Here is a 14,581-nt window from a genome sequence, read left to right on the forward strand (position 1 = left end):
GCCACAATGTGATGGGCTATGATTTGTGATGAACACAGCTGTGCCAGTCAAAGTCTATAGTATAGCATAGCAGTATAGCTATCGCAGCAAAGTGCTCCTAATATAGACCTGGCCTAGGACTTGAAAAACCTTTTAGACATCTGCTAATGGAAGGATTAGACCTGCTAGCCAGAAGGAGGGTTGGGAGCTCCAAAAATGAGATCCAGGGACACATCCCCAGTGAGAAGCCCAACCCTGCAATTAAGTGGGAGAGGGCTGTCTTTGGCACCATCTTGTACACCAGCTGCATCATATTTGAAATGCCAGCACCTCCCTGCAGTAGCCAGAAGCTTGCTCTCTCTCTCCCCTCCCTGCAGCATGTCAGAACTTCTTAGCTGCTGTGAAAGGCAAGAGAGGAGAGGCTCCACTACTTTACATTTCCACCAACTTCCTGCCTGGTTCAAAGGCTGAGAGAAAAAAAATGCCAGCTACTCTTATCTGCCCTCCCCCCTCAGCCTCCCTTGTGAATAGCTCCCTGAGAGTGCCTCCACTGCTGTTCATAAATTTTACGAAGAAGCAGCTGCATAAATTGACAACTCTTGACAATTTCACTACTACCTGCAGCAGCAATGAAAACAATTAGAGGTTTTCTTAATTTGTTCTACTTCTATTTTGCAAACCTATAAGTTACGGGAGCTCTCGGAACAAAGACATTATGTCCTTTTAATCCATTCACATTTGGGAAGTTACCGGCACAACTCTAGCCCTTATATATTTTAAGTAAATTACAATTCCACTTTGCAGACATTAAAGGAATTGGCCCCTCAACTTGCTTGGTAAAGCTTCCCATTTCTAAGAAGCAAGTGGATTTTTTTTTTTTTTTTTTAAGAAGGCCTGTACTACACTCCACAGTTGACAACAACCATACCAGCAACATTTTGTTTCCCAAGTTATAAAACCATGATGATCCAGTGGTCAGTAATGAACATTCACGGATACTGTGATATAACTTATTCTTATATCTTACCCCTTTCCTAGTGCCTCCCAACAAGTCCAGGAAAGTTACACCTTCTGAAATAAACATTAATCCTTGTTTCTGTTGGCAGCCTTTTTACCTGTGTCCCACCTGAAAAGGCCAACAAAAGACACCCAGCAATTAGCTAGTACTATTTAATGTGCTAGCCAGAAAGGAGTGCTGAGAGAAGCTGAATTAGTACCAAATATGATAGATTAAAATCTATTTGCACATTTCATATTTGATATAAAGTAGAATTAGTTTTGCAAGAAATCTACAAATTACATGAACCCCATCTCTTTAGCCTCAAGGGCACAGCAGACAACTAGCTGTTTGCTAGGCTATCCCTTTGGTTAGGGAAAGCAAATATTATAATATAGGTCAATTAGTATCTCTAAAAGGGACCTCTTCTAATATCAAGAACCAATCCAGAAGGCAGGGGATTGCAAATGTAGGCTGAAAGCTCCCACTTGTGTGGATCTACCTTCAAAGTAGTATTTGGAGAAATTAAGGTACAGAGGAGGGAAGAGTGGGAGCCCCAACCTGACTGCTCAATAGTATTGATTATAATAGTAAAAGACTTTAAAATATGCAAAGGGAATTTCATAAGGGATAGTGACAACCTCCTGTTCAGAGAGGCTGAGTCAGGGGAGGGAGATGTCTGATTTTTATGGACAGACTAGCACCTTCAAGGTCAAAGGATCAGACTATTGCTGAGGAGGGGGGTGAGGCAATATTAAAAAATAGGACTTTCTGGCTCTAAATGAACACACACCTATAAGACTCATTGTTCAGTCATTGGTAAAACACTTAATTTCTGTTTACAGCTTATTAACTCAGCATACTTAGCATTACTCACAGTACTTATGTAATCAGTAGTGTTAAAAGGGCAAGTTATAAGGACTCCGTTATGCCCTATTTCTATATTTTAATAATGGAAGCCAGAAACCATCTGGATTTGCTAAGTCAACATATTATTAGACTGCAACACCTTTAGAGATTCTTAGTTTACCTGTCCCAGTTGAATACTGAAAATACCAAAGGCCAGTCTAACAAGGATTTGCTTTCCTGCATCTGCAGTAGAGGGTGCCAATATCACTGCATCAAAGAACATATTCTTACTTGAAAAAAGGAGTACTAGTGGCATCCGATGAAGTGAGCTGTAGCTCACGAAAGCTTATGCTCAAATAAATTGGTTAGTCTAATGTGCCACAAGTACTCCTTTTCTTTTTCCGAATACAGACTAACACGGCTGCTACTCTGAAACCTGTCATATTCTTACTTGATTTGCAAGCATTTTAATTGTACGTTCTATTATTAATTCTTCCATATTCATGCAACTTGAAGTTTTAAGGTTTGGTGAAAAGGGAAGCGAGAAATAGGTTCACTAAGACTGTGTGTATGTACTCATTTTGTATGTGTGTGAGTGAATGAATGAATGAGATGGAGATTCCACAATCTCCCTTGGAAGCCTATTCCTGAGTTAACTACCCTTATAGTTAGAAATGTTTTCCTAATATCTAACCTAAATCTTCCCGGCTGAAGATTAAGCCCATTACTTCTTGTTATACCTGCTGTGGACATAAAGTGATCAATTGTTCTCCATAACAGACAGCCCTTAACATATTTGAAGACTTACCAGGTTCCCCCTCAATCTTTTCTCATAAACATGCCCAGTTTTTTTAGCCTTTCCTCACAGGTCAGATTTTCTTAACCTTTTCTCATTTTTGTTGCTCTGCTCTGGACTCTCCAATTGGTTCAGCCCTAAAATGTAGTGTCTAGAATTGGACATAGCACTCCAGCTGAGGCCTTACAGTACCAAGTAGAGTGGGACAATTACCTTTCATGTCTTACATATGACACTCTTGTTAATATACCCCAGAGATATTAGCCTTTTTAGCAAATACATCACATTGTCATATTCAATTTGTGATCCACTAAAACCCACAGATGCTTTTCAGCAGTACTACCACCTAGCCAGTTATTCCCCATTTTTAGTGGTGCATTTGATTTTTCCTTCCTAAGTGAATTACTTTGCACTTGACCTTTATCGAATTTCATTTTGTTGATTTCAGATCAATTCTCCAATTTGTCAAAGTCATTTGTCCATTTGTCAAATTCTAATACTGTCATCCAAAGTGCTTGCAACTCCTCCCAGCTAGGTGTCATCCACAAATTTCATAAGCACTCACACTACTCCATTATCAAAGTTACTAATGACAATATTGAATAGTTCCAGACCCAGGACTGACTCTGAGAGACCCCACTAGATATGTTCTCCCAATTTGACAGCAAACCATTGATAGCTATTCGAGTATGGTTTTTCAACCAGTTGTGCACCCACCTTACAGTAATTTCATCTAGCCCACATTTCCCTAATTTGCTCATGAGAATGTCATGTGGGACTATGCCAAAAGCCTCACTAAAAATCAAGATTTTTTATATATATATATCACACACACCCCCAACACATTACTTGCTCTAGATGCCCAAGTCTGACATTCTGTCAGACAGATTCTCCAATTGTGTGCATGCTTGCAAACTGCTCTGTTGTACTCTTGAACCTACTGATATGAAGAATATCTTTTCCTGTGCAAGGAACGTAGACATTTGGTATCTTTGGCTTCTAAGTAAAGAGTGGCAAGACGGATTTCATTTTTAATTTCAAGCTTATTGTAGAGCACCGCAAGGTATCATAAAAAGGCTCTATGAAAATGTAAGTAGTTACCATTAACTTAAAAACATACATTACACTTATGTTTGATTTTTTTTTAAACTTACTGTTAAAAGAAAGCAACATCTACCATATTATAAATGAGAATTTAGGTGGCAAAAATAAGTATGTTTGCATAGTGCATTTTGAAAGGACTTTGTATCTAGTCAGCTTCACTGTTTCTTCTGTACAGTCTGTCACTTTTTCCTGTGTGTGTGTGTCTTTCGTACAAAAGCAAGGGAGAAAAAAAACATTTACAAAATAGGAAAATGTGAATTTCCACATTTTTTTAATTTTTATAACCACAGGTAGCTTTTGATTCATTTTTAAAACTGACCAGAGCTCATGTTGAATGGGTTCTTTTAAGTAGTTGCTATTGTAAAGTGCAGGCATACCAACTCCTTAAAAAAAAACAACTTCAGCTGTAAGTGCATGGTTTTTAAATTGTGCTTTTTACCTTTTAAGTAAGTGCTGTTTAAATGGCCACAGTTTTTCCTGTTAATTTTAAAACCACATTGCAGGTCACTAATTAAACACACACCACACACATAGTATTATTTGTACAATCCAGTTTTCCAGATATGTTTGGGCTGCGATACACAGTAAATAGTTTTGTAAGTGACTAAATGCACATTAGCAAACCAACAACGAAAACAATTATAAAAAGCCTGTCTACCAAAAATTAAGGAGAAGGAGTGCGCTACGTTTTTATATTGTTTGAAATTAAAAATAGGGATGCAATAACAAAAAAGTTGACAGAATAAAAGTTTTATTCTTCAAGGAAATAGGATTTTTTTTTTTTAGATCCCTATCAGAAAAGAGATTTCTTGTTACACTCTATGCTGAAGGCATAGAAAAAGTCCCAAGAAGCTCAGATTTGAAATATATGGTCACACACTACCATGGGCTATGCAAAATCCTGTGTACATACAAAGCGACATTTCCCCCACAGAACATATGACAATGCATGCTTGATGATCACATATTAGAACTGAGTCCAAAAGATGCAACTTTCCTCCATCACCTGCTACAGAAATTAAGATGCCAGCATGCCAACAAATAGATAGTTAAATTCTGTTTTGAGCACTTTTAAATCTTCTTGAACAAACTCCCCAATAGATGGAAACATGCACATTAGATGGTTTCCTTATGTTAGGTCAAGAGCTAAAGCCAAGAAGGTACAAGGCAACTCATCCATTGCAGCTCCTGAAATGTTATGAAAATGTACAATTAAGCTGCAACCTCAGAATTTTAAAGTTTGGGGAGACTCGGGTAGCCCGGATTGGAAATCAGCATGTTTTCCAGGCGAGCAGTAAACCCCTAATTAGACACTCATAGTAAGAATTTTATTCTGACTGCAATTTCTGGAAGCACTAAACCGTTCTGAAACAAAAAGAAAACTAACATTATAAATGATGAGTTTCGCAGTCACGCATAACTCTGTGACAGCAGTGCAACAAGCAACACAACTACAGGAGAGCAACATCTTATTTTAGTCAAGTCTTCTAGAACTCAGAGTAGCAGCTGTGTTAGTCTGTATCCGCAAAAAGAAAAGGAATACCTGTGGCACCTTAGAGACTAACAAATTTATTTGAGCCTAAGTTTTGTGAGCTACAGCGCACTTCATCTAGAATTGTGTGTGAAGTCTGTTGGTTTTCGGGACAGGGGAGGGATGTCAGATCTTTGTAGGAGTTCTGTACTGCAATGTATACTGCTTTACAAATCTTCCACACAGTAAATATTTCTAGTTTTAGGACAGTTTTGCAAGTTTTCACACAAAGCTAAAAATTTTGACTATTTAAAAAAAAATATTTTAGGGGCGTTTATTGCTCACAACTGTCGTCAGATTGATACCTCTGGAGAATTAAGTACTCTCTTTATGTACAGAAGGACTAAATTGTCACAAGCACAAGCAGCAGCAGCAACAAAAAATTCCTCTGACTAACGTGCCTCAACACAGACTTAGCGGACTCGCTCATGTGCGTGACATGGTAGTCCAGTCTATTTATTTCTTGGTTTCTCTGCAGACACTGCCACCATGGATGTGGACATCAGTCCACTGAAAACCAAACTAAGCTCATTATATGAAGACCTCTGAATAGCTAACAGATGGTAGCAACTTCTTGTCCCCATATATCTGGTGTAGATGCACAGTGACAAATTGCAGCTGAAAGACTCTGTATCCTATTCTCTGCTCCCAGCAGGGTGGATAAAAATAATGCTTTAAAAAAAAAAATCAGATTTTTTAAATTTAAATCAGATTTTTTTGATAAAATGCTTTTTGAGAAAAAAAACTATCTAAAGATGGTTTTAATTAAGATACATTATAGCTCAAAGAGATCTCATCATGGAATAGGGATTATAAATTCAAATTCTATAGTATGAGACAATGAATTCACATAATGTTTAAGAAAAGTTTTGTAAATGAGTTCCAATAATTCATGGATTATGGACTCAATCTTATGGGATTCCAGGGTCTTCTGTATAGATTTAGGTTAATCTTTCTATCTACCCAATGTGACTCAGTGCTCAGTCTAAAAGATGCCATCAGGGATGCTTAGTTTTGCGAGTCTCAAACTGTGGATTTGTGTCATCCGAGATAACATGCTTGTTAACAGCAAAAATGTTTTAAATAAATAAATATATAGCGGTGATAAATAACAGACTTCAACCCTATTGTCCCTCTGCAAATCTGTGTAAACAAAGTCAATCCCTTACCTCTCTCTAAAAGCACAAAGTTTCAAAAAGTTCAATGAATAGAAGATTGTTGGAGGAGGAATAGATCTGGACAAGAAGAAGTCTGGAGATAAATGTGAGAAGGGAGGGACAGGCAGTAGAAACAAAAGTGAAACTGTTTGAGCAGCATATTCCAGAAGTCTTGAGGTCTTTCTGAGTGCAGCCTTCGTAGATTTGAGATCTACCAGACCATTCTCTCACTAGAAGGGAAAACCTATAATGGCAGCAGGCCATAAAAGAGACCCAGTTTGGGAATATTTTAATGAAGTTCCTCTACCTGTGGGTAAGACAGGCATGCGTGCAAAATGCAACAGTGCAACAAATAAATGCAAGGCCCGGTTGCCCAAATGAAACAACATCGTGAAAAGTGTTCCTTTTCAGGAGGAAGCTGCATTGAAGATGATGAAAGGAACATATTTGAACATGCAGGATCTTCAGGTTGGTAAACTTTTTTATTTCATACTTCTTTCTTAAGGACTGCCTGTCTTCCTTCTGGACTATTCTTGAATTCTCATGTTTGAGCAAAAAATATAGTTGTTACTCTGTGGTACTATCATTTTCGATGCAGTTGTGATAATAAAATAAATAGCTGAAATAGGCAGATCTTCCTTTTACAATTTCACCTTTTAAAATAGTACTGAGTGTTAGTGAATGCAATGAGAAAAACTAAATGAGCAGTATGGTAATAATAATTAAATAACTGCATTGACTTATTTTGTTTAGGAGAATCCATCCCATCATCCAGAAACAATCATATATAAGTTTGTGATAAGAACCAGCAGATTACAAAAAGAGGTAATTGATGGAAAAATTGCCCCGTTTGTTTATGCAACAAACTCCTTTCCATATGATTGAGAACCCACACTTCATTAACATGGTTCAGTCATTAAGACCAGGATACAGTCCACCCAACAAAGCAGATGTCATAGGCAAATTGTTGGATAAACTGTAAGAAAGAGAAATTGAGCACTGTGCAAAAGGTCTAGAGGGTAAAATTGTTAACCTGAGTCTTGATGGGTGGAGCAATGTTCACAATGATCCTATTGTATGTGCTTGTGACACAACAGAAGAAGAGAATGTCTTCAGAAACAACTGATATACATCAGGAAATGCACACACAACAGAATACTTACAAGACGTAGCAGTAAAAGCTATAACAAACTGTGAAAAAAAATTAAAATGTCTAGTACGCAGCTTGGTCACAGACACTGCTGCAAATGTACCCAAGATGAGAAGAAATTTAGAAGCGAGTCCCAAGCTAATACCATAAGGTTGCAGTGCTTATTTGATGCACCTCCTAGCCAAAGACTTCAGTGTTCCAGAAATAAAGACTAATGTTGTTGAAATTGCAATATACTTCTGTAACAACCATTCTGCAGCAGCTGCTCTGAAAACAGTGGGAGGAACCAAGCTAACTCTCCCACAAGACGTGTGATGGAACTCAGTAGTGGACTATTTTCAGCACAATTATCAAGAACTGGCTTAATCTGATGACAGTTTGTGAACAAAATTGTGAAAAAATAGATGGCCCTGTCACAGCCAAAGTTCTCACCATTGGGCTTCAGAGAAACGTTGAACACACCCCAAGTCCCCTGAAGCCTATTTCTGTAGCCTTGAATAAAATGCAGGGAAAATAGCTGTTTTATTACTGATGCTGTTGAAATTTGGAAGGAATTGAGTGAGGTCTTAAAAAAAGAACTATGCAATGACAGAGTTAAATTACAAGAATTAAAAAAACAAATGGGACAAGCACTATCTCCAGCTCATTTTTTTGCAAATATTCTCAATACTCGTTACCAGGGTCAAACCTTAACTATTGAAGAAGAGGAGTTGGCTATGACATGGACATCCAGCACTCATCCCTCCATAATGCCAACTATAATAAAGTTCAGAGCTAAGGGTGAAATCATTCAAGAAATATATGTTTGCTGATGATGTTTTAAAGAAAGTCACACCAGTGACTTAGTGGAAGTCACTTAAGCACTTGGATTCGGAGACTGTTGAAGTGATAATCTCACTTTTAACAGCAGTAGCTTCTTCTGATGGTGCAGAAAGAATAGTTTCTTCCTTTGGACTAATTCATTCCAAATTGAGAAATTATTTGGGACCTGAAAAAGCAGGAAAGCTTGTTTTTCTTTTCAGATTACGAACAAACAGGAAAATGAAGGTGAAGACGACTGCGTTAGCTGCAGAAGCCTATATTTTAAGTTTTTCATGTTGACCTGGCTGACACAGTCGATTTAATTTTTGTTTTTTTTATAAAAAGTATTTCATTTAACCATTTTAGTTAAAAACAATTTTAACAAAAACAAACCCGATTTTAAAAAGTTGAATGTTTAACTAAATTCAAAAATTCATATGCTTGTTTTGTTAAAATATCATATGTTTGCTGTTGAAGAAAAAAATCCAGAATACATAATGTCGGTGTTTTAGTTAAATAAAACAATTTAAAATGTCTGTCTGGTGATGCGCTCCTCCTAATACAGCATGGCAAGAAAATCCTCTAAATATTAATGATTAACCTGTTGAATTGGAGATAGTTCGCCTCCCAATGACCTCATAAATATCTGCTTTGATTACCTTTGGTAAATGAAATAACCAAACAATCATTCATTTTTTGATATAGCTGTAAAACTAATCAGAAAAGTTTTCAAAACAAATTACTTAAAAATGTATAGTGTGAACCTTCTAAAAATGAAACCTACATCTATTTCTGAATTGTGAAGAATATGTATTAAGGTTGTAACAACCAACAAGAATGCACTTTTATGTACAAATCCATGATTAAATTGAGTCTTCCTGACTAGTGATTTATATTACAATTTCAATCAATTTGATTTAAATCAAATCCACCCTGATTCCCAGAGCCATCCAGTCAACACATTTGAAGTCATAAACATGTCTCTGTACAAGTAAACGTATGTTTGTTTGTTGACAACTGTTTTATACAGCCTAAGATTTCAATTCAGCAGAATGTAAAACAGTTCTAATTTAGAAGCACAAGAACACAAGACTGTATAATCACAGCATACAGTAAATGCCTAGGACAAGGAAAAATAATGTTAAAAAAATAAAGTTAACAAAAACAAGAGAGCATAAGTGGTTTCTTACCTATAGGATATCCCAGTGCAAAGTCATTGCTTTGTGTAGCAAAAATAGGGAACAGTCCTGCTTTGCCAAATCGACTTTCAGGACTGGCTACCAATAATGTTAAAATGCAGACTAAGAAAAATACAGAAGCTTTGGCAACCAGGATGCTGCAAAGAAAGGACCAGTTCACATTGGAAAAATTAAGTACCACCATGTTTTTGAATAGCAAAGCTGGAAGCGCAAAACAGGAGACAAAATTTCCCAGTCCTTTGGCCTGAGTTGATGTGATGATGTTGGCTCTTCCAGCTATATATCCACAGAGGATGATGCCAAAGCATTGTAGCAGTGCTGGGAAAAGCCTGCTTATTGACATGGAAGGAGAACGGCTGGTAACATTGAATTGGTAGTCCAACTTGCTGGGCAGAGAATGCGACATATTGGCTGAAGAGGAGAGGTTCTTTGCGATAAAGTCTGAGAAAGTATCCATCTTTTCTCACTGCTCGTTTTAAAAACGGAGCATGTGATGTTCTGATCTGTAAAAATAAAAGAACGAAACAGTGTTATTCAACTTCTGAGTGGGAGTGTGTCTCTCTGATTATTTTAAAATGCAGTTCCAAATCCCTCCCACAAGCACTTCTGTCCATCACCCAGCCAGATAATGGCAGCTACTGAGAGGGGGAGAGAGAAAGAAACAAAACTGATAAAATAGAAAACTGTAAAATCATTTGGGTGGATCCCAAATACACATTCTTCCCTCCTTAGCTATTTCTCTCTTCTGCGGATAGTGGCAAGTGCACACAATTCACCAATAGCACAGCTTTACAATTAGTACAGATCCTAAAACCCACTTGGGTTTCAACTTTAATTCTAGCATGTATGTCGAGTGAAAATTAAATCTAAATGTAACTCAAGAGCTGAAACAATGAAATCTGCTGGCATGGAAAGTGACATGACTTGAGGATTTTCTACTGTAGACTCTGGAATCTAAACATTTATTTAAAAGAAATAAAGGCACTTTCAGCTCTTCTGATTTAATGAAAAATAAATCAATCACAAAAGTAAAGCTAAGGCATTTGTCTTGTTGGGCCAGGTCTGAAAACTGGTTTCACTTAGCAGGGCCATATCCATAGCCAGTGTACACAACATTGTTTTTAAAAACAAACTTTTAAGTAAGTTATGTTTCATGTACACCAACTGGCAGCATCATTTTAGCTGAAATCATATTTAAGAGCTTTCTTTAAGGAACTGTTTCCTAACGTCATGAAAAGTGAATGTGAGCAGGGCCAGAAAGATGGAAGTTCCATACATACTAAAACTCTAATCAAGTCAGGAGATCCCATTACAACACCATTAGAAGCTGTAGAGTAAAAAAGAAGCTCACTGTTACAATCCATGCAGTTAGGTCCTATATACATTACAACTTGTAATGGTGCTGTAACGAGGCTTGGGGAAAAAGGTGCCGCATTTGGGTATGTCACAGGTGGGACTGTTTGGGTGGTACTCCAGGCGCCCCCGGCTTAGTCCACAAGTTTTGGCTACCTGCTTGCAGGAGGGTAGTCTGTGCCACAAGCTTGACTTCAGTATCTAAACAGTTAAATAAAAATAAACTCAGAATTTGGCTGTCTGCACCTTTAAATAAATGAACCTCAAAGACAAGCACTTAGTTGCAATGCTTGAAAGCAAGACCCTGAGGTTCTGGGCAAGCAGAGCTCCTGATCGGTCCCACTCTCATCCAGAAGCGCTGCCCTGAGAAAAAGGGGACAAGCCTTTTTAACTGGCATGCTGGGTCCTGATTGGTCAAAGTCTCCTCCTAGCCATTCTAGGCCACTGGAGGACTAAGTCTTTTTTGTAGCCTGGTCTGGTCATTGAACAGGGGATGTCAGGGCTCTAATGCCTCCAGCAACGAACAGAGAAGGACTGATAGATCCTGTCACATGGTCTCATTACTAAATTACAGTTGTAATGTAGATGGGGGAGGGAGTCTGCTTAAAAAAAACCCGTGAGCTTTACCCATGCATGATACCCTCCTGTCAAATCTGAAATCTAAACTATTTCAAACAAGGAGTTACAAGCAGTTTCAGATCCCATGCCTGCTCCGAAGTTCCTCAGTCAATTTTTATTGTTATACAACCATATTTATATAATTTTAAAAGATTCCCCTCCCCCCCATCTCTGATGATGCTGCATAAGACACCAATCCAAATGGGCAAATGACTGATTCTGCTGAGGAAGCAGTTTAACTGACTCCACAGAGAATGCTGTCAAATGCAGAGTGAACAATCTGATTCAGTCTAATCTTATTTGGTTACACCGTTGCTTCTGAATGGTGGGGAGTAACATTGTCAGACAAAATTGTGATTTTTAAGTTGATGTGCTTCTTTCATAATGCCCCCTCTGTAAACCATCTGATTGCTGACTGCATGACCAGAAAAACATGTGGGTGTATGTACCCATCACACACCTTGATGTTCTGTTCATTTGAAAGAACAAATGACATCATTTGATAAGAAGAATGCAAGTTCTGAATGTAAAAAGAGGGGAAATATTCTTTCAGTTATTCAGATAGTTAAAATGTTTTCCACAACCTTTAAAAATTGGCTAATGGTAACGTGGCTTTTAATGCTATCAAGTGCTGGGCCTCCTGTCCAAGAGCAGGGAAAGCACACTTCAGTTTCATATATTAATACATATTTTGGAGTGAACTGCTTTCTTTCGTACATTTATGGCATTAAAATGAAGAGTAGTGCCAAGCAGACTAGAAAATAAGAAACTAGCCTCCTCCCTTTTCCCACTGGCTCTATTCTCTGCCTGACCTCTGGGATATTTTGGAGTGGACGGGGCATCTTACCAACTTGCTAATTTAAAACTAAATAAAGAGAGCTCTCTGTATTTCATCACCATTGCCTAAGGATACTCAATAAGATGCTACAATAGAAGAGAGGATGCTACAATAGAGGAGAATTCCTATTCTAATTAAGAATAAATTCCAGTGGCCACAGAAGAAATCATGTCCACTGCTACCACACCAAGCAAAAAAAAAAAAAAATCAGATCACCATTCTAAGCCAATTATCCTTTCTAACCAGCCAGACTTTCTGCATCATTCATCTGGTTAAGAACTTAAGACAAAGTCTTATATTTATGCTGAGAGGTGCTGGTGGCTGCAGGGATCACAGATCTGGTAAGTACCTATGAGGGAGCCATTAGAAAAATGGAACTTTGTTTAGTACTAAAAAACAATGGAAACCACCATTCAAGGAATAGATCAGCCTGGTAAGCCTGGGCCACACTGACCAAGGGGTTTCCCTGAAGAGTGATAATCACAGAGGCTGGCCAGGAACTGGGGAAGGGCAGCTGGGTGTGAGAGAGAGACAGAATGGAAGCACCAGAACAGAGACCAAAGTAGCCAAGAACATAGCCTAAGCAAACCCTGGGACCATGGCCCTGGGGGAAAAACAACAACCCAGAGAGGGAACATTCTGGGCTGAGTGGTGGCCGAAAGGGGCGTGGAACTCTGAGCAAAGAAACACTCTCTTGTTGTTTGATTCCTCCTATGTTCAAGGAAACAGGACTTTGTACATTCTTGGTAAGCAAACAGGTTTGTATGAAAGACATGCCTGCCTTCATCATCAATTTCTCCTTCCAACTGAAATCACCCGTAGGACTCTGAATTTCATCTAAAAGAGCGGGTAAAAGAGGGTAACATCCCCCCCCGTCCCGCCGCGATAGAAAAACCACAGCAGAATGTGCATTGACACAACACAGGCATTCTTTAATTTAGGTACACAACACAGTGGTAAAGATACCAATTGGTGGTCTACACTAACATTCCCACTGTTACAAGCAATAGTGATGCTGCATTGATGCTGGATTAAGAGTTGGAGATTTTAAGAAAAATGCTAATGTAGACATGGCCACAGAGATTCTGCTTTTTTCCTGTGCCCCATTTCAGACTGAGATAGAGATGACCTTTCTAATTTCTGCAGTTGCTATGGAAACATGGACAACAGAAAGTCACAAATGTGTTATCTACTTTAAAAAAACAAAAAAACAAAAAACAATATACAGTTTGTTTCTCCCCTGGTTATAAAGACAGGTTTCAGAGTAGCAGCCATGTTAGTCTGTATTCGCAAAAAAGAAAAGGAGGACTTGTGGCACCTTAGCGACTAACAAGTTTATTTGAGCATAAGCTTTCGTGAGCTACAGCTCACTTCATCGGATGCATTCAGTGGAAAATACAGTGGGGAGATTTATATACATAAAGAACATGAAGACAACCTTCACATCTTGATTACTTTGTGGCAAGTGTGACATATGCACTAGTATCAGTGATAGGAACTCTTCTCCAATTTAACTGCACATTAAAAAGTCAGCCTATTAAATGATACAAACAAAGCTTTGAAGTTTTTAAAGAAAGTTTTCCTAACCCAATTGAATTATAAAACATTACACCGTTAATCCAGAGCACCAATGTATACGAGTGTTCTTATAGAGAGCTCCTTCCCTGCCCACATTTGTTATATTTTATATCGTACATGCATTTAGAATGCAAGTTCTTTGGGACACAGACTAAATATTTGACAACCTTACCCACCTTGCAGCATTGTGTACATTTACCACATTTGATCAACTGGGATGAAAATAGCCTATTTTAGGTCAACCAGTCCATCCTTATCCCATACAGTACATTTTCCAATGTTGTGTCCACTCTACGCTGTAAATCTCCCAAACAACATGGATTCAGCAGTTCTCTTGCGAGAATGCAACACACTTCACTATCAGTTAGTTTTTCCTGATGATCTAACTAAATTTTACCCCATTACTCCAAGTTATGCCCTTGTAATCAGGTCTACAAACCCCACACTGAGCATAGACAGAGGGGGGGAGAGAACCATCTCTTCAGCTTGATCACACTCCCACACAGCTGCCAGAGCTACCGATCATGGAGACAGATGCCCACAGCTGCAACTAATAGAGGAAACAAGGCCTCCAGGTAGCCAAGACAGATGGAAGAGGAGGCAAAAAGGCATGGGACAGCAAAGGGCAGAC

The 14,581-nt window shown here is 38.3% G+C and overlaps 1 protein-coding gene and 1 long non-coding RNA gene across 12 annotated transcripts in view; one reads left to right on the forward strand and one right to left on the reverse strand.

Moving 5' to 3' along the window:
• GPR155 (G protein-coupled receptor 155) overlaps positions 1–14,581 on the reverse strand; it is a 45,293-nt gene that overhangs the window by 25,856 nt on the left and 4,856 nt on the right. For 10 of the 11 annotated variants that reach the window (XM_073305899.2, XM_073305900.2, XM_073305895.2 and 7 more), the window contains one exon: positions 9,555–10,066. In XM_073305899.2, coding sequence (XP_073162000.1) covers positions 9,555–10,020 — 466 coding nt within the window. In that variant the 5' untranslated portion in view covers positions 10,021–10,066. Of the gene's footprint in view, positions 1–1,006; positions 1,106–9,554; positions 10,067–14,581 lie in introns of those variants that run through there. The other variant, XM_073305903.1, reaches the window with a different exon arrangement.
• Positions 6,505–8,378, forward strand: LOC140895661 (uncharacterized). The gene is made up of 2 exons (XR_012154298.2): positions 6,505–6,881; positions 7,167–8,378. It is a non-coding gene; the product is annotated as an uncharacterized LOC140895661 (long non-coding RNA).

The sequence above is a fragment of the Lepidochelys kempii genome, chromosome 11 (assembly GCF_965140285.1).
Source record: "Lepidochelys kempii isolate rLepKem1 chromosome 11, rLepKem1.hap1, whole genome shotgun sequence".
NCBI lineage: Eukaryota > Metazoa > Chordata > Testudines > Cheloniidae > Lepidochelys > Lepidochelys kempii.